General features: G+C 46.6%; 10 protein-coding genes across 10 annotated transcripts; 7 read left to right on the top strand and 3 right to left on the bottom strand.

Annotated features, from left to right (window-relative positions):
• Positions 1-123: 123 nt before the first annotated feature.
• Positions 124-662, top strand: N7466_002004 (uncharacterized protein; the record flags this gene model as incomplete). The annotated part of the gene is made up of 3 exons (XM_057161402.1): positions 124-151; positions 283-419; positions 516-662. 3 exons carry the CDS (start codon positions 124-126, stop codon positions 660-662), a joined length of 312 nt encoding a protein of 103 aa, XP_057024687.1.
• An 833-nt stretch (positions 663-1,495) lies between these two features.
• On the bottom strand, positions 1,496-1,811 carry N7466_002003 (uncharacterized protein; the record flags this gene model as incomplete). The annotated part of the gene is made up of 2 exons (XM_057161401.1): positions 1,496-1,589; positions 1,714-1,811. 2 exons carry the CDS (start codon positions 1,809-1,811, stop codon positions 1,496-1,498), a joined length of 192 nt encoding a protein of 63 aa, XP_057024686.1.
• Positions 1,812-2,337: 526 nt separating this feature from the next.
• N7466_002002 (DNA-binding ATPase) lies at positions 2,338-8,224 on the top strand (the record flags this gene model as incomplete). Its single annotated transcript, XM_057161400.1, has 4 exons — positions 2,338-2,348; positions 2,406-2,423; positions 2,506-7,872; positions 7,933-8,224. 4 exons carry the CDS (start codon positions 2,338-2,340, stop codon positions 8,222-8,224), a joined length of 5,688 nt encoding a protein of 1,895 aa, XP_057024685.1.
• Positions 8,225-9,383: 1,159 nt separating this feature from the next.
• Positions 9,384-11,360, bottom strand: N7466_002001 (uncharacterized protein; the record flags this gene model as incomplete). The annotated part of the gene is made up of 2 exons (XM_057161399.1): positions 9,384-11,231; positions 11,313-11,360. The coding sequence occupies 2 exons, from the start codon at positions 11,358-11,360 to the stop codon at positions 9,384-9,386; spliced, it is 1,896 nt and encodes a 631-aa protein (XP_057024684.1).
• Positions 11,361-13,013: 1,653 nt separating this feature from the next.
• On the top strand, positions 13,014-13,944 carry N7466_002000 (RTA1 domain-containing protein; the record flags this gene model as incomplete). Its single annotated transcript, XM_057161398.1, has 3 exons — positions 13,014-13,170; positions 13,243-13,678; positions 13,719-13,944. 3 exons carry the CDS (start codon positions 13,014-13,016, stop codon positions 13,942-13,944), a joined length of 819 nt encoding a protein of 272 aa, XP_057024683.1.
• A 544-nt stretch (positions 13,945-14,488) lies between these two features.
• On the top strand, positions 14,489-15,664 carry N7466_001999 (Zn(II)2Cys6 transcription factor domain-containing protein; the record flags this gene model as incomplete). The annotated part of the gene is made up of 1 exon (XM_057161397.1): positions 14,489-15,664. One exon carries the CDS (start codon positions 14,489-14,491, stop codon positions 15,662-15,664), a length of 1,176 nt encoding a protein of 391 aa, XP_057024682.1.
• A 1,077-nt stretch (positions 15,665-16,741) lies between these two features.
• On the top strand, positions 16,742-18,450 carry N7466_001998 (FAD-binding oxidoreductase; the record flags this gene model as incomplete). The annotated part of the gene is made up of 4 exons (XM_057161396.1): positions 16,742-17,095; positions 17,152-17,846; positions 17,908-18,116; positions 18,179-18,450. The coding sequence occupies 4 exons, from the start codon at positions 16,742-16,744 to the stop codon at positions 18,448-18,450; spliced, it is 1,530 nt and encodes a 509-aa protein (XP_057024681.1).
• Positions 18,451-19,565: 1,115 nt separating this feature from the next.
• N7466_001997 (uncharacterized protein) lies at positions 19,566-20,894 on the top strand (the record flags this gene model as incomplete). Its single annotated transcript, XM_057161395.1, has 4 exons — positions 19,566-19,837; positions 19,901-20,336; positions 20,390-20,584; positions 20,637-20,894. 4 exons carry the CDS (start codon positions 19,566-19,568, stop codon positions 20,892-20,894), a joined length of 1,161 nt encoding a protein of 386 aa, XP_057024680.1.
• Positions 20,895-22,606: 1,712 nt separating this feature from the next.
• On the bottom strand, positions 22,607-23,519 carry N7466_001996 (RTA1 domain-containing protein; the record flags this gene model as incomplete). Its single annotated transcript, XM_057161394.1, has 2 exons — positions 22,607-23,052; positions 23,123-23,519. 2 exons carry the CDS (start codon positions 23,517-23,519, stop codon positions 22,607-22,609), a joined length of 843 nt encoding a protein of 280 aa, XP_057024679.1.
• Positions 23,520-24,110: 591 nt separating this feature from the next.
• N7466_001995 (uncharacterized protein) lies at positions 24,111-24,491 on the top strand (the record flags this gene model as incomplete). Its single annotated transcript, XM_057161393.1, has 2 exons — positions 24,111-24,325; positions 24,383-24,491. The coding sequence occupies 2 exons, from the start codon at positions 24,111-24,113 to the stop codon at positions 24,489-24,491; spliced, it is 324 nt and encodes a 107-aa protein (XP_057024678.1).
• Positions 24,492-25,112: the final 621 nt, after the last annotated feature.

Genomic DNA, 25,112 nt, shown 5'->3' with positions numbered 1-25,112 from the left:
ACGGCGGAGCGCACGGGCCAGGTCGGAAACGAAAGGGAAAGCGTCGCATCCGCGAACATCTCACCACCTTCTCTGCGGTCTCTCTGTCTTCACCCTGCCAATTACTTTCTACAACTCTTCAAAATGGCTTCTGGATACGGTCTCAATGGCGGTATGTGTTTTCCTGGCTCTTTCACCGAGCGTGGGGTCCGCCCGCGGCGACATAACAGGCATCATCACATCTTGCGCAGACCCTCCTCCAACCCACGAATCTCCAGGCTAACCAGCTGTGACTCTTTCTAGGTCCCGGCCGCTGCTACCCCTTCTGGCAAGAGGTTCTCGGATGCTACGTTGTGAACTCGGGCGATGGCGAGACTGGCAAGAAGAAGTGCACTCCTGCTCTGGACGATTACTACGAGTGCCTCCACCACCGCAAGGAGGTACGTATTGATAATTCTGAAGAGATGGTGTTGAATCATGGGAAAATTTGACTGGAATTGTTCTGGACATGGCTGACCTTGATTTTTGATGGATAGGCTATGCGCACAATGAAGATGCAAGTTGCCTTCCGCAAGGCCGAGGCTGCCCACCCTCGTGAGAACGCTCCCAAGGCAGAGCAGATCCGCAGTTTAGGTCTGCTTGGAAAGGAAGAAGAAGCAACTGCTGTGCTTTCACAACTTTAAAAGTTGCTCGAGTGAAGGAAACCCCCAAGGGCGCGATGATTGTTTTTCTTTGATGCGTGTGATTCCTTGTTTCTGCCCCGGAACATTCTGCCGGGAGCCTGTGACTGTATAGAGATGCTCAATTTTTGAGGCTAGTAAGCCTCGTTCTCGCAATGATACTCCGGTTCTACAAAGTTTGTTGTTTTGTTTGCAGTACTCATTATGGTCTTGGCATTTCCAAGGTTGGTTCAGCAGACTCTCAAGTCCTCGGCTGTGGCCATACTACCTCAAGCTAGTACATATGCAGCCCTCAACCTTGGGAACATCTGGAAGGTCAACTTTCAATGAATGTTCCGGACTGGTTGATCCCGAGGTCTACCTAGCGGGTAAGATACCCATCAATTAGCACCCGGCCTCCAGGTATGCATGTGTAAAGCTCCAGCACTTGAGGACATGTAGATTCAAATGTTGGAAGCTCTCAAGTACCAGTCCCGGTACACACATACATGCACTAGATTGATAGTACATCTATTGATACCTACAGCACAGGTATGTATATATGTATATAGTAGGTAGGTACGCAGAAAATATATTTCAAGCTTCAATATTTCTTTCAAATGTTTACATACATACATACCTGTGGACATGGCTGATTGAAGCTCTCAAAAGTGGACCTCAAGTAGTCTGGTTCAATGTTGCTAAGGAAAATATTGATTTCTATGTATTTTGCATATTTAAAACTCAGTTCAGAATATTCATAGAGTACTTCAATGTTGAATTAGTATGCATCTACGTCTTATAAAGGTTTCGATGTTGGCTTGCCTTGCCTCACTGGCCGTAGTGTGGATATATAACTAGTATAGTTCCCGCAGATTTCCAATCTGCGCTTGTCGATTGGTAGAATACATACCACCAATATCACCCCCACTAATATTTATGAGGTGTATGCTACAAAATGAAAAAAAATAAAAAAATTTACATAGTGAAAGAACATGTGCACATGATTCCAATATTGAAAGGTTTGAGTTGTGTCCCAAGCAAGACATTAAATGATTGTCATTGCACCACATACCCGGTTGCTCCCTTCAAGGGTGTTGAATCATTAGGGGAATCTTCAACCTTCTTAAGGCCATCTGGCATGTCTTGGCATAGAATCATTTGAAATGCCATGTTAAAAGTAAAGAAAAGTGAGATGCTTTTTCTAGTTTAACCTAGAAGTTTACTATTCAAGGGGAATTCAATGATACGGCGAAGTGAAGCTAAGTGAAGCTAAGTAAAGCTAAGTAAAGCGAGCGATTCCATCATACATTAAATCTCTGATTGAACGCGTCTTCCACGTGACCCGCACAAACCCGGGAGTGGAGGCCCAACCACCGCTAAGCCTGAATAGGACTAGCGCAGCACACCCAAACATGGACCGGCGCGCCAGGCAAGAGCCCCCCAATGATATAAACCCGGCTGCGTGACCTCGAATCTCGCTCTTTGTGTATTGAATCTAATCCTCCCTGCTGACTCATCTCCACCCGGCTCTGTGGTGTTGGGCGTTGTTGCTTTTGCTTTTTTTTTTTTCATTTCTCAGTTTTCAGGGTATTCCACGCTTTCACAGTCGCGTCAATACTCACTATTCCTTTTCTTTCTGTTTTCTCCCATTACTCCCGGCGGTGCTGTTCACTCGGCATCAGAGTGACGGCCCGCCATGACTTCCCGGTAAGTGCCCTCGACCAATAATCACGCGTCAGTCACATGATTCTAACTCCACTACAGACTTGACCGCCTGGTCACGTGAGTACTCCTTCCAAGATACAATATTATGAGGTAGTATGGCCTGGGGAGCAGGCTGAACTAACATTTCTTTCACTTACAGCTTACTCGAGACCGGAAGCACTCAGTTAATTCGCAACACAGCAGCTCAGCAGTTGGGTGATGTTCAAAAACAACACCCAGATGAGCTCTTCAATCTCCTCGGCAGAATTCTGCCATATCTGCGATCTAAATCCTGGGACACAAGGACTGCTGCTGCCAAAGCCATTGGTCTGATCGTCGGGAATGCGGAGATTTATGATCCGAATGAAGATGATGGCTCACAGATCAAGTCCGCAGCTGACGACGATGACGTGGAGATCAAATCCGAGGTCAAATCGGAGGATATTCCATCTGCCTTTCTCCAGCTCGATACCATGGATATTGCATCCATTCTCAAGTACGGCAAGCGACTACTCGGTAGTGCTGGAAAGGAATATGAGTATGCTTTGGCAGCAATGGATCCCGCGACACGCCTCCAGCATCAGAAAAAGACACTGACCGGCCGCCTCGGTCTTGCTGGGGAGTACACAGAGGATGATCTAATTGATGCAGCCGAAATGATTCCGAAGATTGCGACCCCTGCTCCTAAGCGAGAGTCGACAACAATTGTTCCATCCCGAGACAACACCCTGCTGGATTTCTCATCGCAGCGGTCGTCGCCAGACACCAAACAGGAAGAGGGAGGTCTCAGCAAACGTCAATTGAATCAACTTAAGCGGAAGAATAAACAAAATGCCAAGATGGGCGCAAATAAAGTGCGTGTAGTCGATCTCTCTTCCCGTCGACCATCGGAGAACATTGCGACGCCAACCACCCCTCACCCCGTCAAGGCTGAGAATGGCGATGACCAAAATGGAGAAAGCAAACCCGACTACTTTTCATTCGAACGATCCGCCGATGATGATGACTCCAAGATTGTCGCGGAATTCAAAGGAGCCATCGTGCCTGAGCGATCAGTTCTTCAACCTGAATTCGTGGACCAAGGTTCAGGTTGGCCCTTAGAATGCATGTGCGAATTCTTGACTATGGATATCTTTGATCAGAACTGGGAAGTTCGACATGGTGCAGCAATGGCTCTACGTGAGGTAATCAGAGTCCAAGGCGCAGCAGCCGGTCGGAAAGAAGGCAAGACTCGCGCAGAGAATGATTCGTTGAACCGCACATGGCTCGATGACTTGGCCTGCCGTTTGCTCTGTGTTCTTATGCTTGATCGGTTTGGCGATTACATATCCGATAACGTGGTCGCTCCCATTCGAGAAACTGTTGGACAAACCCTGGGTGCCCTTTTGTCCCACCTATCGCCTAAGAGTGTTCGCCATGTTTACCGGGTTCTTTACCGAATCATCATGCAGAGTGACCTCGATTTGGATCGCCCAGTATGGGAGGTTTGCCATGGTGGCATGATCGGTTTGCGTTATTTGGTTGCAATCCGTAAGGATCTGCTTGTCAAAGACTCTGCCATGATGGATGGTGTCCTCGAAGCTGTCATGAAAGGTCTTGCTGATTTCGACGATGACGTGCGCGCCGTTAGCGCTGCAACACTTGTGCCAATCGCAGAAGAGTTCGTAACATCACGAGGTGGCACTCTGGGACCTCTAATGAACATTGTTTGGGATTGTCTTTCCAACCTGCAAGACGATCTCAGTGCAAGCACAGGGTCCGTGATGGATCTCCTCGCAAAGTTGTGCACGTTCACTCAAGTCCTGGACGCGATGAAAGCCAATGCAGCAGACGACCCAGAGGCTTCCTTCGGAAAGTTGGTCCCTCGTCTCTATCCATTCTTGCGTCATACAATCACCAGTGTTCGCTCAGCGGTTTTACGGGCCTTGATGACCTTTTTGAAACTCGAGGGAGAAGGCAGCACAGATTGGGTTGACGGCAAGGCACTGCGTTTAATCTTCCAGAACTTGCTTGTAGAGCGCAACGAAGAGGTTCTCAAACTATCGCTCCAGGTTTGGTCAGAGTTGCTTAAAGCTGTTGAGACCCATGGATACTTCAAATCCGACACTGAGCTTTCAACTTCAATCGAACCCCTCATCTCTCTTACCCTTGGCCCATTCGGTGTTCCCCGTTACCCCATCCCGTTGAACGCCTGTCTCTTTATCAAACCATCTGGCCTGCCATTCTCCTTCGCTGTTCCACCTCCCGCCAAAATGTCACCCCCTGCTACTTCTGGTGGCGCAGAGCCTTCAAAACCTGGCCGCAGACGCAAATCGGAGAAAAAAGAGCTTCCAGCCCCATCGACTCATAACGTGGATGGGCACATGTTGTCTGGCGACATAGATCTCGTCGGTGCAGACACTATGCTGCGATCCAAGATCTATGCTTCAAGGGCGCTCGGTGAATTGCTTTCGGCCTGGGACAAGCACGATCTCCCAAGTTTCTGGTCGCCAATTTTGGATGGCTTAGATGCCTCGGCCTCTACCTCTCAACTCTCCTCTGCCATGATTATGGAGGAGTATGCCCGTTTCACTGGACCAGGAAGCAAGTACGCCTCCCTGCTTACCGAAAAGCTTCGCCCGGTGGTCGAAGGTGAGCGGCCATCATGGTATGCAGACATATCCTGCTACCTGCATGTCGCTCGCGCTCAATGCCATTCCCTGTTGAATACTTTCCGAGATCACGCGCATGTTCCACCCTCGCGGCTACCGACATTGGCTGTTGTTGTTCAAGGTGACCCCGAAGCCGGACCCAATGCATTCTCACTTGCCGATGCTGAGAAAATCGTGGGCGCTGACTTCGAACGCCTCAAGAAGAGCCTGACGCCTGCGCAAAGAATCACTGCAACCCAAGTGTTGAACGACACCCGTACCACAGCTCAATCTGCTGTTGATGAGGCCCGTGGAATCAAGGAACAACGCGATATGCGTGTCCCGGCAGCCGCTGCAGGTGCACTAGTCGCTCTTCGAGATATTCCCAAGCGACCTGGCCATATCATCAAGGGCATGATGGACAGTGTGAAGAGAGAGGAAAATGTCGAACTTCAACAACGATCAGCAACTGCAGTTGCAAGCCTTATTGAGCATTACACAGCAGCTACGAAACGTGGACCTGTGGACAAAATCATTGGAAACCTTGTCAAATACTGCTGCGTGGATACCTCCGAGACCCCGGAGTTCCAGCACAATGCTCAGCTGGAAAAGGCAATCTTGTCTTTGCGCAAGGAGGAAGATCGACGCGACCACCCCGATGCTGCCAAGTTTGAGCGCGAGGCTAAAGAAGCTCGAATTATGCGACGCGGTGCTAAAGAGGCTTTGGAGCAACTGGCTGTTAAATTTGGCCCTGATCTCCTTGAGCAAGTGCCCAATCTCGCGGCCCTGGTCGAACGCCCATTGAACGATGCGCTGGCAGGCGATTTGCCTGAAGACATTACTAAACCCGAAACGACCCTTGGCCAGGAGGTTGTAGATGGTTTATCTACTCTCCGTGCCCTCCTCCCCAAATTCCACTCTGGTCTCTATCCATGGGTAATTCGCCTCATGCCTATCATCGCCAAGGCTTTACAATGCCGTTTGTCTGTAATTCGCTATGCAGCGGCAAAGTGTTTTGCCACATTATGCAGTGTTATCACTGTGGAAGCGATGACAATGTTGGTGGAAACGGCACTACCCACCATTAACCACGCTCTAGATGTTCATCATCGCCAGGGTGCTATTGAATGCATCTACCACCTAATTCATGTGATGGAAGATAGGATTCTTCCCTATGTCATCTTCCTGGTTGTTCCTGTCCTTGGCCGTATGAGTGACTCCGACAATGAAGTTCGATTGTTGGCAACTACTTCATTCGCCACTTTGGTCAAACTCGTACCACTAGAGGCTGGTATTCCTGACCCGCCTGGCTTCTCCGAGGAGTTGCTCAAGGGACGTGATCGAGAGAGAAAGTTCATGTCCCAGATGCTGGACGTACGTAAGGTGGAGGCATTTGAGATTCCAGTCGCGATCAAGGCTGAGCTCCGACCGTACCAACAAGACGGTATCAACTGGCTTGCCTTCCTTAATCGATACAACCTCCACGGCATTCTCTGCGATGACATGGGTCTTGGAAAGACTCTCCAAACCATTTGCATCGTAGCTAGTGACCACCACATGCGAGCGGAGGAGTTCTCTAAAAGCCAAGCTCCTGATTCCCGCAAACTTCCCTCCTTGATCGTTTGTCCGCCTTCTCTTTCTGGTCATTGGCAACAGGAGGTTAAGCAGTACGCGCCATTCCTCACCTGCATTGCCTATGTCGGTCCCCCGGCAGAGCGATCAAGGCTCCAGGCTCAACTGGCAACCTCGGATGTGGTTGTAACCTCTTATGATGTCTGTCGGAATGACAATGAAATTCTCAACAAAATTAACTGGAACTACTGCGTCCTTGACGAGGGTCATCTTATCAAGAACCCCAAGGCTAAGATTACAATCTCTGCTAAGAGACTAATGAGCAACCATCGTCTAATTCTCTCTGGTACGCCAATTCAGAATAACGTGCTTGAGCTCTGGTCCCTCTTCGATTTCTTGATGCCTGGCTTCCTCGGTACGGAGAAGGTCTTCTTGGATCGATTTGCCAAGCCAATCGCCGCAAGTCGCTTCAGCAAATCCTCATCAAAAGAGCAAGAAGCCGGTGCTTTGGCGATTGAAGCCTTGCATAAACAGGTCTTGCCGTTCCTCCTCCGTCGTCTGAAGGAAGAGGTCCTGAATGATCTTCCCCCCAAGATCATCCAGAACTACTACTGTGACCCCAGTGAACTTCAAAAGAAGCTCTTCGAGGACTTCTCAAAGAAAGAACAAAGGGAGCTGCAAGACAAGGTGGGCAGTACTGATCGCGGTGACAAGGAACACATTTTCCAAGCTTTGCAGTACATGCGCCGCCTTTGCAATTCACCTGCCCTGGTAGTTAAAGATGGACATAAACAGTACAATGAGGTCCAGAGCTACTTGTCCGCTAAACGCTCCAATATCAGGGACGTATCGCATGCGCCGAAGCTCAGTGCACTACGTGACCTCCTTGTTGACTGTGGCATTGGTCTTGATACTCCCGCCGAAGGTGAGCTTGACACAGGTGCAAGCTACGTCAGCCCACATCGCGCTCTTGTTTTCTGTCAGATGAAGGAGATGCTGGATATCGTGCAAAATGATGTCCTCAAAAAGTTGTTGCCATCTGTTCAATACCTCCGCTTGGACGGTGGTGTCGAAGCCACGAAGCGCCAAGATATCGTTAATCGTTTCAATACCGACCCTAGTTACGATGTGTTGCTTTTGACTACCAGTGTTGGTGGTCTGGGTCTCAACCTTACTGGAGCAGACACTGTCATTTTCGTCGAACATGACTGGAACCCCCAAAAGGATATCCAGGCCATGGATCGCGCCCATCGTATCGGTCAAAAGAAGGTTGTGAACGTGTACCGCCTGATCACAAGAGGCACTTTGGAGGAGAAGATTTTGAAGTAAGTTTTGTCCTAATCCGCATCATACATCCCACTTACTAACATGCCACTCCTTTTTAGCCTTCAACGTTTCAAGATCGACGTCGCCTCTACAGTGGTCAATCAACAAAACGCCGGCCTTGGTACAATGGACACGGATCAACTCCTAGATCTGTTTAGTCTTGGCGAGACAGCCGAGGCCGAGAAACCAAGCGAGCCCACCGGTAATGAAGTCGACATGGTCGACATCGACGGTGAAGTCAAGGAGAAGGGCAAGAAGGGCTGGCTGGATGATCTTGGCGAGCTCTGGGATGATCGCCAATACCAAGAAGAATACAATTTGGATTCATTCCTGGCCACGATGAAGAACTGATGAAGCAACTTCTTGTGGTTTTCCCGCCTGTCATGATGATACCCCTTCGACCATGAGCCCCTATCACCTGTGTTTTTGCCTCCCCCTATCCCCTTTCACAACAATTCTCATATCACGCTTGACGTCCTTCGCTTCGTTCTGTCCCTCGAGGATACTCTGCGTATGGCGATTAATATCTTTTTTCTTGTTTTCATTTCTCCTTGGTCTTTGGGTGGTTTTCTGCTTCGACTCTGTATTCGTTATGCTTACTCTTCTAACCTCTTCCATGTATTTTTAGCTTGATTTTACCCATGACCAATGATTATTATTGACATGTATAAAATATGACATGTTCCTCACGCTTCAATTACAACGTCAAATTCTGTAAAGATGCTTATGTAGTTGATCGTAGTCGAGAAGGATATTAGAGATACTAAATTTGTGGGTTGTACGAGCCACCAGTTGACCGATCATTCATCAACAAGATGAATTTCCTTACAGGAAAACCTTCTGAAAACCATGGAAGCAATTTTGGGAATAATTTTGAAGCAGTTCTGGCAAGTCATTATGTCATACATAGGCCTGAAAAGCAGGCAAAATGGGAAAGAGACACGCTGCCCCTCACAATCCGTCGTCTCTAGTGACCAAACCAAGTAGACTTTCAACCCAACCAGAACCAGCAGCCAACTTCAAGTTGGAAAAACAAGCATGGCATAAGATTCGAGCAAAGACATGGTCAGTCCGGTCCCACAAACAAACAAGACAAGCATCTCCGTGCGGAGAAGGGGACAGGGGAACCTGCCACACGAAAAGAAGAAAACAAAACAAGAACACCACCGCGACGCCTAGATTGGATATTTGCGACTCAAGGAAACCTAGATGCATAAGCAGACGCCGAAATGAATCCATTTCGACGCAAAAAATATGTGAAACTGAGTGGGAAAAAAGGGACAAGCCACCCATGAAGAAAGAACGAAAAAGGCATGGGCGGGGAAAAGGATAGGTACAGTGTGAGAAAGTAAAGCCATCACCTGAGAAGCAAGATAACAGACCACAGCTAGGTGGAATGTTGAATGGCAAAAATACCGATTCAATCTAGCATCGCGTACCAAATGGAAGTGGCATCGGAAATCGAGTGACCGGTCAAGCGCGCCAGGCGCCTCTCACATCAAAATGGCGTTTAAGCCTGTCCCTTTGGCTTGGCGAGCATGTTCAGACGACTGATACTGAGCATGCCAGGGCGTTTTTGCTTCGTACTGGCAGGCGTACCGAATCGAACGGAGGAGACAGATCGACTGGGAGTCTTCATAGGGCGAGACTTGACAGGGCTGGGAGTGGGCGGGTTCGCCTTCATTCTTTTCGCCCCACGCTCGTTGGGCTGGGAGCCAGCGGGTGGCACATTTTCGGTATTCTCAGTGCTGGGAGTATCGTTATCGTCATCGTCAACATCATCCCGACTTCTTTTCTTGTTGCTCAGGCCATGAGAAACCCCGTGAGCCACAACGGGAACTTCGGGCCACACAGGCTCTAATTCGGTCACACCTGATTTGCGAATGTGGCGAATAGAGGGCGACTGGGTCGGAGTAGTGCTGGGCTCATTTTCCACCTGTTTATGTTCCGGAGTAAGAGTGGGGAGGGTTGGATAGACGATCTCAGACAGCTTGGAGCGGGATGGAGTAGTAGGGATCTTGGAGCGGGATGGAGAAGTCTCAGAGGCGTCGGTGAAAGCGTGACGAGATTTAACGCTGGGAGTGAATTCAACGTGCTTCTTTGGCGATGGACTTGTGACATTGTCAGTCGAATCATTTTGGCCACCGAAAAGCAAGTCAGGATTGAAGTCCGGAGCGGCCGTGTGAGTACCAGCGGCGATCTTCGCTGGGTTACGAGAGAACAATGGTTGGCGTCTGCGAAGAATGGACTTGAGATTGGTCAAACTCGGCAAGGTTGTCTTGAATCGTGGGTTGAAATCAGTCCGAGGAGTGCGCGGAGAGGCCAGAGCCTGGGTGGATGGAGATCGGGCCAAAGAAGGGATCAGAGATGTTTTGGGGGCTTTGAGGCTCAGGGTAATTGACGAAGAGCGCGCCATGGACGATCGAGTTGGTGTCATCAAAGAGCTTCGAATGGCGGAGCGAGGCTTTGCCCGAGGGGTAGCGGGCTTCGGTGCAACGGTTTCCTTCTTCTCAACAACTTCAGTATCCGCGCGACCGGCTGATGTATCACCGGCATCATTGTGCTTGACACGCTTGGAAGTAGCAGTAGGAACGGGTACGGCCGATGGCTTTGCCGAGGACGAGGTTCGTGATGGCGACTCGTTCTGGGGTTCGGGTTCGTCCAACTGGGCTTTGGACTTTGTACGCTTCAGTGACTTTGTCACAGGTTGGAAGCGACCTGGGGTGGCCCGGAAAGAGGACGCGTGATTGGCAATCGAGTCCATTTTCTTGAACTCAGACATATGCACGTCGCTGAATCGACCCGCCTGGCCTTTCGGCTTTGCGATTTTTCGTTCAAGAGGAGCTTTGAATTCCAACTTCTCCTGCGGACCCATGTTCGCCCTTTTTTCTTTGGCCTCCTGGCGAATTGTTTCCATCAGCTGCTGGGCCGCATTGCTGAGGTCCGTCTCTTCTCCGAATTTGAAGTCGTAGCCCGGTGTACCGAATTGACTGGGCGCAGGCGAAGGCTTGGTCTTGGAGGGGGTGCTATCGATCGTGCTGTCCTTCAAGATATTTCCAGAAGCGTCTTTCTTGATGGGGTTGAAGCCAAGGACTAGACCGGAATCGACTTTCTTGGTTGTGCTTTGGTGTGCCTTGCTGGGATGCATTTTCTCGACAGATGGGCGAGCAGCAGATGCGCTAGTCGGAGTTCTGGCCTCCTTGGGCTTTTGATGCGAGTTTGTGAAAAGGCGTTTCTGGGTGGTTTTTTTAGCGACTGGCGTGCGGAGGGCAGGCTGATCATTGCTCGGCATCTCATCTTGTTCCTCGACCGATGGAAGCTGAGTCGACGCGATTGGTTGAGGAGTAGGTTCTTCATTCTAATGAGGCAAATGTGCGTTAGTATGTGTAATAAGTTGCATTGCCAGCCCCTTCTTATCGGGAATTGCTAGGACACGCACATCGGGAGATGCCTGGGTACGCAGGCGGGCGGAACGCCGAATCGCCATGGTCAAGGCAATTGTATGTTTGCTTGAGCAGAGCAAAAATAGAATCGGATGTGATGTAGATAGAAACGATGGATTGAGGTGGGGGGAAAGGAATGGGACAAATGGCTGTTCTGGTGGTGAAGCGTAGGGCGAAGCGCCCGAGATGTAAACAAACGCGCTTGACGTCACATGACTAATCAGCCTATGCCCGCCAAAACCGACCTAATAACTAAGCACTTGACTCTTGAGTGAGTTAACTACTAGTTACGAATCATGGATTCCCAAAATCTTTCAATATGAACATCGATTTAATGATCGAATTAAGTCGCTGTAACATAATCCAGAGCCACAATAGCTTCATTGAGATCCTAAATGGTTTTAATCGAGAAACGGAGAATGCGATCTATAAACTCTACCTGGGCATGTACTAATGAATCATGATCATCAAACATCCCACTTTTCTCCATACGTATCTATCAGTACTTACATAGGCGCTTGGCCACTTGTGGTGCATATTTTTCAAATGTTCAAATGTTGTACCTGCATGTGGTGTTGCAGTATTTGGTTTCAGATATGTAACTATTTCTCGGCAAACTTGGAGGCTAAAGGGCAAGCGATTGTCTTAAAACCGTGTCCCTAAGTTACGATACTTATTGTAGAGCCTCAGCCCAATACCTATACTTAGTACTAGTAGTCAGTTAGTATTGTAGGTTAATAAGCAGACCCAATATTGAATCTCTCAGTCCCCGAAATAGAAAATATTCCAGTCATGGGCTCATTAAAATGACCGGGGTTTCTGAAGGAGTAATTAGAGCTAAGCATACATTGAAGATCAAGTTGAGATATGCTGGAAGCTCCCGAGGTTACATAAGCTCAAGTCTATCTATGGATGAAGAGATGACCACTTGAGCACTTGAGCCCTATAGGACTCACAGGGTCCTGATCGACAGAGGCTCGCCCGGTACCCACGGAGAAAAGATTGCCACGCGAGCATTATGATCAAGATTTCAGTGGCAGTAGGTCTAGCTCCTACTATAATTAAACGCGCCCTTGGAGGCGTAGGGTCCTGGCTTGATCATAAATGGGCTAGTGCCATAAAAAAGCCAATAAATTCAGCACCTGGACGCGAATAAGATCTCGTACGGAGATTTCCAAGGTTGAGGATCAAAATAGGATCAAAAATTCAAAATAGGACTTGTCGTACTCGGGTTCGGATGTTGGTGATTGGTAGATTTCAAGTGGAGTTTTCATGAAGTGGAGAAAAAGGGGGAAAAAAGGCTTGGAAATAAAGTTAAGCTAAAAAAAAAAAAAAAGAGACTGATCTGCAATATTGATCTGCCTAGTAAGGGGGGAAAAAAACAGAAGTCGTATTCGCAAATGTTACGCGAAACCTTGGCTTTTTTCAATCAATTGATGTAAATGTTTGGTTGAGGTCAAATTTTCATTCACTCAGCCCTATAGTTTACTTCTAATTGCGGCGCAGTTACACGGCCTTTCACCGAAGCCAAGCAATCTAGCCAGCCAATGTTTTGTATAAAGTCGTTGATAAACCTCGTGGCAGATGTCAATATCATCCTCATTCTTTCCACAATCAGCAAGAAGCCTCAGATCGCCATATAATCTTTCTCTTCTATTATTATCATCTCATTCCCTTAACTCTTTTACTCTACCATCATGGCTTCCTCCGACTATGTCCTCTACCAATACACACCTAGCTTGGTGGCCGCAGTGGTATTTGCTGTCTTGTTCTTCTTGACCACTGCATTCCACTTGTGGCAGCGAATTCGCAACCACACCAAGTACTTTAACCCGTTTGTGGTTGGAGGTATCTGTAAGGACTCACTGGCTTCTTTACCACATTTATCTTCTTCAAAGACATATCTAACAAATATTCTCTCTATAGTCCAAATCATTGGATACATCGCTCGTGCTGCCTCTCACTTCCACACAACATCAACCATCCTTTATGCCCTTCAGACCCTCCTGGTGCTACTCGCCCCCACTCTTTATGCCGCCTCGATCTACATGGTTCTCGGCAGAGCGATCACATTTTTGCGGGGTCAGCACCTGAGCTATGTGCCAGTCAAATACATGACTAAGATCTTTGTTTTGGGTGATGTTCTCTCTTTCATCCTCCAAGGTGCTGGAGGCGGTGTCATGAGCAGTGGATCCGGAAATATGCTCACAGTGGGCCAATGGATCATCGTTGCGGGTCTTGGTGTTCAGCTTGTCTTCTTCGGGGCCTTCCTCGTCACCTCCATCTGCTTCCACTGCCGCATTACTCTATCCCCCACCCAGGAGGCCAAGGATTCGACCGATATCTCCGCATTCTTCCCCCCGTGACTGGCGGGGCCTATTGTTTGCGCTCTACACCGCCAGTGTTTTGATCTTGATCCGATCCATTTACCGTATCATTGAGTTTGCGCAAGGCAACAGCGGCTATGTTATTAGCCACGAGGTGTTCTTGTACGTTTTTGATGCTTCGATGATGTTCCTGGTCATGATCGTTATGAACCTTTTCCACCCCTCTGTGGTTCTGCGTTCCAGCGAGGCTCCGGTTTCCGCTGAACTCAAAATGGTCGAGTCTGAGGAGACGATTGTGTAAAGATGCTGTCACTCTCCATGAAGCGATGAACAAAACGAAACTTCTTTCCTAGAATTTACTGTATATACGATTTTTCTTTTCCTGTCTTTTCAAAGCACTGCAAAAAATTTCAATTTATTTCACAATTTCAAATCATTACAAATCATCTCCGTTTATTTCAAACATCCATGCCCAAATAGCTCAAGTTGTTCTAATCTGCTTGATGTTTCTTTGAAATTGGCGGTATTTTTTTTTGATACCGGACTAAAGAATATCCAGAGCTACACGTGACCTCCCCCAAAGTCCCAGGCTCCAGCGATTGGCGACGGAAAAGCCAAAAAAAGCCAAGCCAAATGAAGTATTAGTCAACCACTCTCAACCGTAACATTCGTGGGGGAGAAAACCTTGCCTTCTCCTAATGAAATATTTTATAAATCCATCAATATGAAACGGGGAACGTCTAGAAGAACACATACAAAGTCAAGAAATGGCTGTAGGCTTTGCAAAGCTCGCAAGGTGAAGGTATGTACTTCCTGTTCAGTACTCCTTTACAGCCCCTACAAATATGCCCCCACGTCATCCCTTGCATCACAAACCCGAAGAGTATTCTAATTGCGACGACATCAAGTGTGACGAAACCAAACCAAGTTGCAATAACTGTGTCAAACATGAAATTCAATGTGATTTCAGTAAGGAGGGACCCGCCACGGGGACTTCAGAGATAGGCTCAACAGCCCCGTCACCATCAACAGAGGTTCCAAATATCAAAGCCTCCCCATCTGTTACTGCAGGAACAAGTCCTGCTAACAATCTAATAATAGCTGGATATGCTGGAGGACCAATTGGAATAGCAGAAATGGAACTGCTCCATCACTACTCCACATCCACCTGTTATACGATATCTCGCCTCCCCGTGCTACAAACAGTCTGGCGCATCAGAGTACCTAAATTCGGATTTTCATCTCCGTTCCTTCTTCATGGCATTCTTGCCTTATCAGCGCTACACCTGGCTTATTTGAAGCCCGAGCAGCATGCGCATTATGTGGCACAAGCCGAGTTTCATCACAACTTGGCCCTACAGATGGTCTCGGCAACCTTACCTCAGATCGACGAAGAAAATGCAGCTGCTTTGTATTTGTTCTCCACCGTCACATCCATCATCTCATGTGCAAAGCCCAGATTACCGGATGACTTTTGGGTGATTGGCGACCGAGACCTTGAATGGCTTTCACTCTTTCGAGGGACTCGATTCATTATCGCTACCGCTGAACACAGCATCAAGTCCGGAGCTCTTGAGCCGATCTTCAGAAACGGCCACCGGAGGAGCACTGCGCGAAATGCGAGATCCAATGTCCAACTGCCATACTTGGATGATTTGCGGGACCTTCTCAAAAACCATGTAGCAGATACCCATGAATTGGAAAGCTATTTTGGTGCTATCGATGACTTGAGCAAGTCATTTGCCACTGTGGAAGAGGAAGGTTCGCGAAATTGCCAGACGGCCGACGTGTTTGTTTGGCTGCTCCAGATATCGGATGATTATCTTCATCTACTTCGTCAACGAAAACCTGAAGCCTTGGTCATTTTCTCCTATTTCTGTGTGATCACACATGAACTGGAATGGATGTGGTGGATGCAAGGATTGAGCATTCATCTGATTCGTGGCATATACTATTTCCTGAGCGAGGAATACCGTTGTTGGATGCAGTGGCCAATGGAACAGCTGGGTTGGGTTCCGTGATGCGATGGTAGCTCAGACAGACATATCTGATTTTTAAAAGGGGCGGGGGATCAAAATAATAATTGCTGGATTTCAAAAACTTGATTAGCAATAGAATAGAGGAGGCAGTGAAAAAGTGAAAGGAAGACGTTATGTCTGTTGAGATCAACTCATCTTGTAATGTCACTCTCTTGTTACAACAGTGCCAGGGCTGACAGTCCTACGCATTATGCTCAACTCCTGAGTGTCATCCCCGAAGAACCATCAGAAACAAACATTTCCTCTCATTATTCCGACCAAAAACTAACGTGGATTATTCACTCCAGAATCCAGATGCTTGCCTAAGAAATGGGGGCTTAGCTTTGTCGAGATTGGTATGATTGGTGGAGACCCTCGTATTCGGATTAATGATCTTCTGTCGTAATCAGATGGAACATCCTGATTTACCCCAAGTAACTTCCAGTTGTCGATCAATGGAGCTCGGAAAGACTGCTAGGGGAAATGTTCTCGAATAGCTAAGGATTCAAGTTTAAGGATTGGTACTTCCTCGCATTGAGAGAGGCCCACTAGGCTATCTTTTTTTGGGGGAGATTTTCCCCCACCAAGGATGGTCGAACCACTCTGAAACTATCGGCATTTCCTTGGTATTACTAGTGGAAGCTATCGGACTCGCGTTCGGGTGTCGGGCTTGAGCTTATTGCGCCCCAAGTCAGAGTGAGGCGTTTCACTTGCATCATAACATTATGATTTCCATGAATATTATCTGGAAGCCTAGATCTCGACACCTCATCTTCTTCAAAGCGGAGAGACCACGGAACAAGCTCGGTGTTATATTTATCATTTTTGGTTGAAACCTCTTGAACCTGTTACCTCACTTCAAATCCGAATGCGAGACTCGGGATCGTCATGAAAATTGCCTCAACCAGAGACTCTAGGAAGCGGGCCTCGCAAGTTGGCAACCTAGATTTCGGGTAGGATGGACATTCAGGAGAGAGAGAAATTATTCAGCAATGACTTTAAAAAGAAAGACGATCCCTCGTTGTCCAGGAATTTTCTTGATCGGATCACCAACCTTTGGCCAACCAAAACCGCTTCAACATGTTTCTTTCACTATCTATTGCCGGACTCGGCCTTTCGAGTCTGGCATATGCCAGTATCAACGCTACAACTACCCTGACGGGTTCCCTCACCACCTCCTCTGGTGTTCTTGAGATCCCTCAGGGGGCTTCATGTGCTTGCGCGAAGCTTTCTCAAGCCATGCCTCAGAGCTTCATTCTTCCTGGATCGCAGAACTATACGACCCAGGCTGTGGACAGCTACTGGGACATTCGTGCAGATCTTTCTCCCGCGTGTATTATCGTGCCCTCGACTGCCTGTGAAGTCTCCGAAGCCATCCGTATTATTGGCACTTGCCAGTCCAAGTTTGCAGTTCGTGGCGGAGGTCACATGAACGTGAGTTGATATTTACCATCAAACAAGGTGGGCATAAGAGCTGACCACATATGCAGTACCCTGGTGCCAACAATATCGATGCTGGTGTTCTGATAGGTTTGTCCAACTTGAACGCCATCGACGTGAAGAACGGGAGTGTGGACGTGGGCCCAGGAAATAACTGGTACGACGTTTACTCTGCCCTTGAGCCTTACGGTCGTGTCGCTATCGGAGGTCGTATGAAGACGATCGGTGTTCCGGGATTGAGCCTGATCGGAGGATTCCACTACTTCAATAACAAGTACGGATACGCGATGGACAATGTGATTAGCTATGATATTGTCCTTGGCAACGGAACTCTCATCACTGTTACCCGGGACGCTCACAGCGACCTTTTCTGGGCTTTGAAGGGAGGTGCAAACAACTACGGTATTGTCACTCGCTTCGAGCTGCGCACCTATGATGTCCCCAAGGTCAGCACGACCATTCAAGTCTTCAACGAGACCAACATTCCCAGCTTCCTGTCTGCTGTCTGCGAAGCTGCCAAGCTTGACGACGAAGACCCCATCGCCGCCGGCATGATTGCCACCATTACCTACAATGCGACAACTAAGATCCCAGAAGGATCTGTCTTGGGTGTTCAAGCCGGGGTCAGCATGCCCCCGTCTCAATTCGCCAACTTCACCAAGATCCCTGCCGTCGAGAGAATCAACAACGTCACCACCATGAAGCCTTGGGCTGATACCCTTGACTCCCCCAAGCAAACCATGCGGTACGTAAATCGCATCTAGCCCACCATCCACTATAATTATATGAGCTGACAGATATACCAGTGTCCAATTCTCCCACAAGACCATGAAGCCCGATGCCAAGGTCCTTTACTCTATCTACAGCGCCTGGAAGGATGCCGTTGATAAGATTGCCGACGTCCAGGGCCTCTACCCTACTTTCGTGACCAATGTCATATCGCCTACCTCAATTCGTGTAGCCAAGACAAACGGTGTGGGTAACGTGTGGGGTCTTGAAGAGGAGCCTTTGATTAGTGAGTTTCATCTAGAAATTCTCAACATGAGCGCATCAGAATCTAACATTTATTCTCTTTAGTCTGGCAATTCAGCACCGGCTGGGACTTGGCCCAGGATGATCTTCGCATGGAAGCTTGGTCACGCCAGCTGGCTGAGCACCTTCACAGTATCAACAAGAAGTTGGGACTTGCTTCCGAATTTATCTACATGGGAGATGCCGGTGAATGGCAGGACCCCTATGCCGGTTTCCTCGGTAAGAATGTTGATCGTATGCGCAAGATCCGCTCTGCCTACGATCCTGCTGGAGTTTTCTCCATCCTCAGCTGGGGCGGCTTCAAGCTTGGTCTTTAGATCACTCTCACATCTTTGGCCCCAACCCAGCCATTTTTGAAGGCCGGTCATGCGACCTAGTAGATTGTGAATTGTAAATATATGTGTGTTGCTTGGCTCTTTGGAAGTTTCCTCCGTTGATGGCTTGGAATTTCCTCAGTATTATAAGTATATATTGTCCAGATGTCTCACAGCTTAGATCTGATGTTCAAGTTTCTTGTTTTTTGAAACATTTGAACATTCGAATTGAATTTCACAACTTTTGAAGCAATTATCACAATCAATAAAAACCTGAAGATTCCTAGTCCCCCATTCAAATATGTCAGATGTTTCAAAATAACATTTGAAATCCATTCATATTTAACCTACAGGAGTTAATTGCGATCCTAGATTTGTAAGAATTGTAGGAGAAGTTGGAAGAAGGCCGAATGAGAAGTCGAAGAAACTTGGTTTTTTATTGATGATGGTGATACGAATACGAGGGTGACCAAAGCACGAGAATCACAGACGCATCTCACTGGGACGACTCAATGCAACATCCATTGTTGCCTGGAATCACGATGTATCAGCTTGACCCCCTTCAGGGCTTCATTCAGAAGCATTCGTAGTTCAATGTTGTCTTGTATATGCAGTCGGAAATCTTCCGAAGCCTAAGAACTCAATTCTTGCTTGAAGAATCCAGATGTCAACTTGAAAACTGTCACAACTTTCATGCTTCACATGTGCAAATCAATCTTCAAAATCTTTAGCTTTCATATTTCCTGAAGCATTTTTTCTTGCTCTATAGGTTGATCTCGTTGTGATTGTCGTGAATTTATTGGGGGTACATAACGAGGTCACTACGAGTCTACAACTCACTAGTTCGGTCAAAGCTTGTGGATCAAAAATCCCCACTTGTCAATTTTCTGACTAGTGAAAATCTCCCAAAGACACTACTAGTAGATCGTATGGAACTGGATAAGATGGAATAATAAAAGTAAGAATCCACCTGACCAATCATTCGTGTCCAGATCCATTTCTCCAAGACTTAACCCTGAAAAGGGGTAGAATTGCTCTATAGGAGCATATCTTTCCGAATGGAATAAAATAACTGTTAAAGACTGCCTCTTCCTCCATTTTACCTCTGCATATTCTAAATGACCACGATGTCAAAATCTGACATCTATAATCAGCGTACCAGCTATGACCATGGCCCCTACAAGACATACGACAGATCGTCCATCAAATCCAGGATATCGCAAGACTCGATGTCCACTATATCGACAAGTCCGGTCGCCGACAAGCAAAAAGATGCAGATCAAACTCCAAGTTCTTCACGTCCTCTCCTTTACATGCCCAACTCTCTTTGGACGCGAATGTTCGCTACGACTCTCATCACCGAAATGTGCCTCACAGTCGCGATTGAAACGTAAGCCCCAAAGACCAGTGCGGAAAAACAAGAACACGTGAATTCTGATCGACTTTGATATAGTTGGGTTCTAATGAGTCTTTGGGCTCACCTTGGCGACGGCACCAATAAGAATGCAAAATCCCGCCTGCAGTCTTTTCTGGGCCTTTATGTATTTGCGCTTCTTTACGAGCTAGCTTTATCATATGATGCGCTACGCCGAAAAAATACAATCCAACTCATCGGACTTTGTTTCTGTAATGTGGGCTTGACAGCATACGGGATTCTCCAACTAAAGGAGATCGAACCGACTCTCCAAAACATGATGGCAGAAGGGTTAATCGTCACTCGATTGTTGCACTTGTACCGAGTGGTCCTTATCCTCGTGCCAATCATTCTAGGCGTTGGTACTCTTTGCATGACATTTCTTACTTGGAAGTTGCGCGCCGAGTTCTCGTGGTCCATTTATAAAAACATCAGCGCCGATCTACGAATGAAACGCCGATACTTCACATATCAGGTTTGCTACAATTCTCTAGATACTACGTTTGCATCTTTAACTGACCTTTACAGGTATACATCGCATTGCTAAAGTTCAATTTTTTCTTTGTATTCGGCACTCAACTTCAATTTCTTCTCATTGTCACCAAATTCGAAAGCCCGGATTTCATCCTTAATTCTGCTTGGGTTCCAATCGCCATAGCAAACTTGGTTTTATCAGCATATTACTGCAAAAGGGAGAGAAAAAAGCCTCTCATTTTCATGATGGTGAGTGTGCCATGGAGACAATTTCTGCAGCTGGAGCTAATACGATCTCCAGGTTCTGATGCTATTCACAACCGCGTTTCTGGTTCTGACTATAGTCCGAATCCAAAACGACTACACCTCTACCAGGGTGTCCGTGACACTTTTCGCTGTCATATCCTTGCTTTTGATGATTGCTACACTCATCAATTCCGTACTGTGCATTCTCAATTTTGATCAAGGATTGAAAAATCACGTCAATCCGCCCGAAAAAGACTCTGCCGATCGGGAGCTTCAGAAGATGGAGACTCCTACACGATTTTTGCTGGGTTAAAAAGACAAACCTTCCAATATACCTCCACTCTGGGGCTCTTCTAATACTATAATACACATGTGCATTCATTAAAATGTTACATATACCGATTTCTTTCGCAAAAGACCGAATGCATGAGTGCTAATATGAATTTTGTTCCAAGCTTGTATCTAAGAAAATTACGTAATAAGTGGGAAAAATAAACTAGAAGCTAGCTTTCAAGCTCAAGTGCTTGTCAAGATCTACAGGGCCTGCGAACATTTGAAGGTTCCAACGTTCCGACGTTTTTAGAAACAATGTTAGACAGGCTGCAGTGTTTGAATAAGCTTCCAATGCCCGAATAGGTGGTGGTGCGCATACATGTAATTAGGTGGCTTAGCGTATAGTAAACGTTGAAATTATATTTATATTGAGGAGTATTACCTAAGATCTACATTCACTACTTAAAGACAGAATCCGGAGTGGGTAAAATTGACCGTTCGAGAATTTTCATTTAATTCTTTCAAGAAAAAGCTGAAGTGTTGTATAGACCCTGGGCAATATTAGTGAGTACTAGTGCTTGAAAGGTAAATCGCGATCGTGAAAGTGGCTCGCTCGAACTGTCTATTGGACCCGTCGCCGAATAGGGAATTAATATAGACCCCGGAGTACATACCGCCGGGATTTGATATTACAAACTGATTGAGAAGTGAAGAAATCTCAAGATTGTGGGGATTAAACGACGACGCCGACCAATACCAGAATGAAAATTGAAAAGACTCTATCACTTTGCTGTCCCTGCTCTTAAACTATTCAATCATTCTGAAGAAGTACCCACAAATAAATTGAATTTTCCATGTTAGACGGAGTACCTGTACGGAGTAGTCCGCAGGGTTAGTGCATTTTAGATTCGACAAGCTTAATAAGTGGAGCCCTGACGGCCCTGAAGTGGGGCTCTTGAATCCGAATCCGAGCAGATCGAACCCGTCTTGACTGTGTTCGTATTCGCAATTCGTATTCGGTCACGCTAAAAATCCACGTGGGTTCATAGAACCATGAGATTTTTCCAAGGTTGATTCGTATCGGCCCCCGTAATCCCGTCGCCATGGTGCTTAATCTTGATTCCCCCAATTGCCCAATCTGGTAGTATGTTTCTAATTGAGTTGTGGGACAACAACAGCCGCAGATTTGCTGCCTAAAGCACGGTTTTCGGGATGTTCCGACTGTAGATTTTGAATTTTGATAGATTATTGATTTTACCGGGGGGGGGGGCATAGCTCTTCATATAATCCAATAATGTATATCTTTTTCCTCGGAGTAATTGAGATATGATGAAAGCTTAGTTAGCTGAAGGTCTCAGACATGAATATGATCAGCGCAAAACCCTTCAAGTTTCTACAATCAAGTAACCGGATCTATAACATTGTATGAGAATGTACATGTAAATAATGAAGTAGTTCTTAACATTGAAAGATCCCACCCAGATAAGGTCAAGATTGCCGTTCCGAGACCTCGGGATGGCAATTGGTGATCATACCCGTGCATACCCACAATCTACTGAGCCGGATCGGCAATGGGCTAGCAAGGCTATTAGATTGAGAGATCAAGTCAAAAAATGCATCTTTTGAAGTTAAATGACAAGTAAATATCCACAGAATACCCCAAAGTCCAAATTTTCTATACATAATGCAAAGGACCATAGTTTCAATTTCCTTCTAAATATCGAATAGCGCTGACAATGTTGAAAATTCAGCTCAAACCTGCTGCGCGTAACCTTGCTGTCCGTAAATCAATTCTGTTTCATCCAACTTCTTGTGAACACCAGCAAAGATCTGGCTGGGATGAAACACAATAAAGGTAGCCATGACACACATCATAAGAGTTCCATCGAAGATATAGGCAAAGTACTCATGACTTTGCAAGAAACCCGTGGATCCTTGAATGTACTCAATGACTCGGTAAAGGCAACGGATCATGATCAAGACACTCGCAAAGTATAGAACTTTCATGTAGCGATCCCAATCGAATGAACTACCCATAGCGGCGGAGGTGGGGTTTCCTGACATCCGCTTGTGGAAAACGATTGACACAGAAACGAAGAAACCAAAGAAGATAATTTGGATGATGAGTCCCACGATGATGACATCTTCTCCGAGCTTCAGCTTGCTGGCCGTCTTGGCACCGGACATAAGTGCACCGCCTGGATGAGAGTAAGTGACCTTGGAAACATGTGGCACTTGGACCTTGGTAGCAGGGGATTTAATACTGACCACCACTCTGAACGAGAAAAGACAACACGTCGCCCGAAACGAAGATCTTGGTTAATCTAGTTCCGCGAATCATGGATCGTGAGTCTCCATCAGTCAAGCGAATGATGCGACCGAGAATCATGTAGATTGATGCCGCGAATAGAGAGGGGCCAAGTAGAATGAACAAGCTTTGAAGCGCATATGGCATAGTCGCGTAGTTTGGTGCCGTGTGTGCATTGACTGCTCTTGCGGCATATCCAATGGATTCAAAAAAGCCACCAACGATGAAAGCAATCAAAAACTTGAGTTTATGCTTGCAGGCAAGAAAGATATGTCCAAGTGTGAGCGTGAAAAAGAGCAGGACGAAAATTACAGCGGCGGCCAGCGACGGCGTGTAATTGTAAAGAACGTAGGCCATTGTAGAGTTGATAAAAAAATGCAAAAAAAGAATAGGATGTTAAAGAAAAGATAATGAAGAGGGTGGAAATGAATAGCGAATGAATGTTGAAAATTTGCCCAAGGGTGGGAAATGGTGTTGTTATATGAATCGAAAACGAGTTTGTAAACAAAGCATCAGTATCAACGATTCAGCGCCAACCAAAATTGAAAGTCAACAGTTACAAGGCAGAAGCAATTATCGAAGCTAATTTTAGCTAGAAGCGCCTGTAGAAGTTTCGACATGTATCCACTCAAAGATCATAGATGTCTTGATTCTCTTGGCGAGGCTTGAAACCGAAAAACCCGAATACGACGGTTTCGCCTATCTCAAACAAGGCCAAGGCACACAATCTGTAGTATAGAACTATTATTATAAGATCTTTGGAATGAAAAGACCGCTTAATAGTAGGTAATAGGCAACAGGTAACTACAAAGCCCGGTTTTCCAACGTCAAATAATTTCTTTACAATTCTAAACCTCCTTTTATGGCCCTGCCAGCTACAAATATCGTTCTTGACCACTACAAGATCTAGCCCCTCTCATCCACCACTCTCCTTCAGCCATCATCACAATGGCTCTCAGCAATGCTGCTCTCATCGTCATTATTCTCGTCTGTTGTCTTTCCTCTGTTTCGCTCGCAGCAGCAATGTTCGGTCACTATTCCGTTGCAGAAAATCCCCAATGGTCGCCTTCAAACGACCAGAAACGATATATGCGAGAACTGAGAATAAGGAGCTTCAATGCTCTTCTGCAATATAGTAATACCAAGGACCAGCGACCCTTGAGGTTCGTGATGCAACTTCCTCAGCTTCCATGAACTGCTAATGAAATAAAATAAAACAGACCGGGTCCGTTATTGAACAAACACGACAGCTTCGCGACAGATCCAGAAGCACAGTCCTTGGCATTTGATGAATCACAAGCCCGACCACCGACCTCACTGTTGGAATAACCTTGGAATTCATCAACGAGGTATTGGAAGAGTAGAATTGGCCCAGTGTTCACAAAACTTTTTGGTTATGATATTGGAAGGCTAGGTAAAGGCTATGAACATTACCCTGTACTTGTACGATGGATACATACTAGATGACAAAGTAACTTTCAAAAATCCACTCTTCCTCCAGAGGTCTGTTTGCATACTAGTATGTTTTTAGGTAAACTCTTGAGAGCTTATGGGTGTCATGAACTGTTGCAAAATTGATCGGATTGACTATTTCGAACTAGCTATATCTAGCGTTCAATATCTTTTATTCCAAACCATGGGTGCTTCTTTTTTTCTAACGTAACAGCCACATAGCTAGTACAAACCAATAATCCGGCCTGTATGCGAGTGGGTCATTTCCAAGGTCGTCCTTGGAAACTAGCGGTTCAAGCCGAATTTCTATAGATGTGATCTTCATCGGCTATGATTATTATTGATTTCTGATTCGAAGTCTCATCTCCTGAAATTGCCTCAATGAGGTTCGCCCATACATACTAGCTAGCACTTGAGGTGAAGTACTGTTGTTTTTGTCAGCGCTATAGAGTGAATAGTACGGATTTACCTATTAACTATTTGGATATCTTTCCATTT

This window comes from Penicillium verhagenii, assembly GCF_028828195.1.
Source record: "Penicillium verhagenii strain IBT 33310 chromosome Unknown utg000003l_segment0_segment0, whole genome shotgun sequence".
Lineage (NCBI taxonomy): Eukaryota > Fungi > Ascomycota > Eurotiomycetes > Eurotiales > Aspergillaceae > Penicillium > Penicillium verhagenii.
The sequence above is the reverse complement of the archived record's forward strand: the minus strand, read 5'-3'. Positions and strand labels throughout refer to the sequence as shown.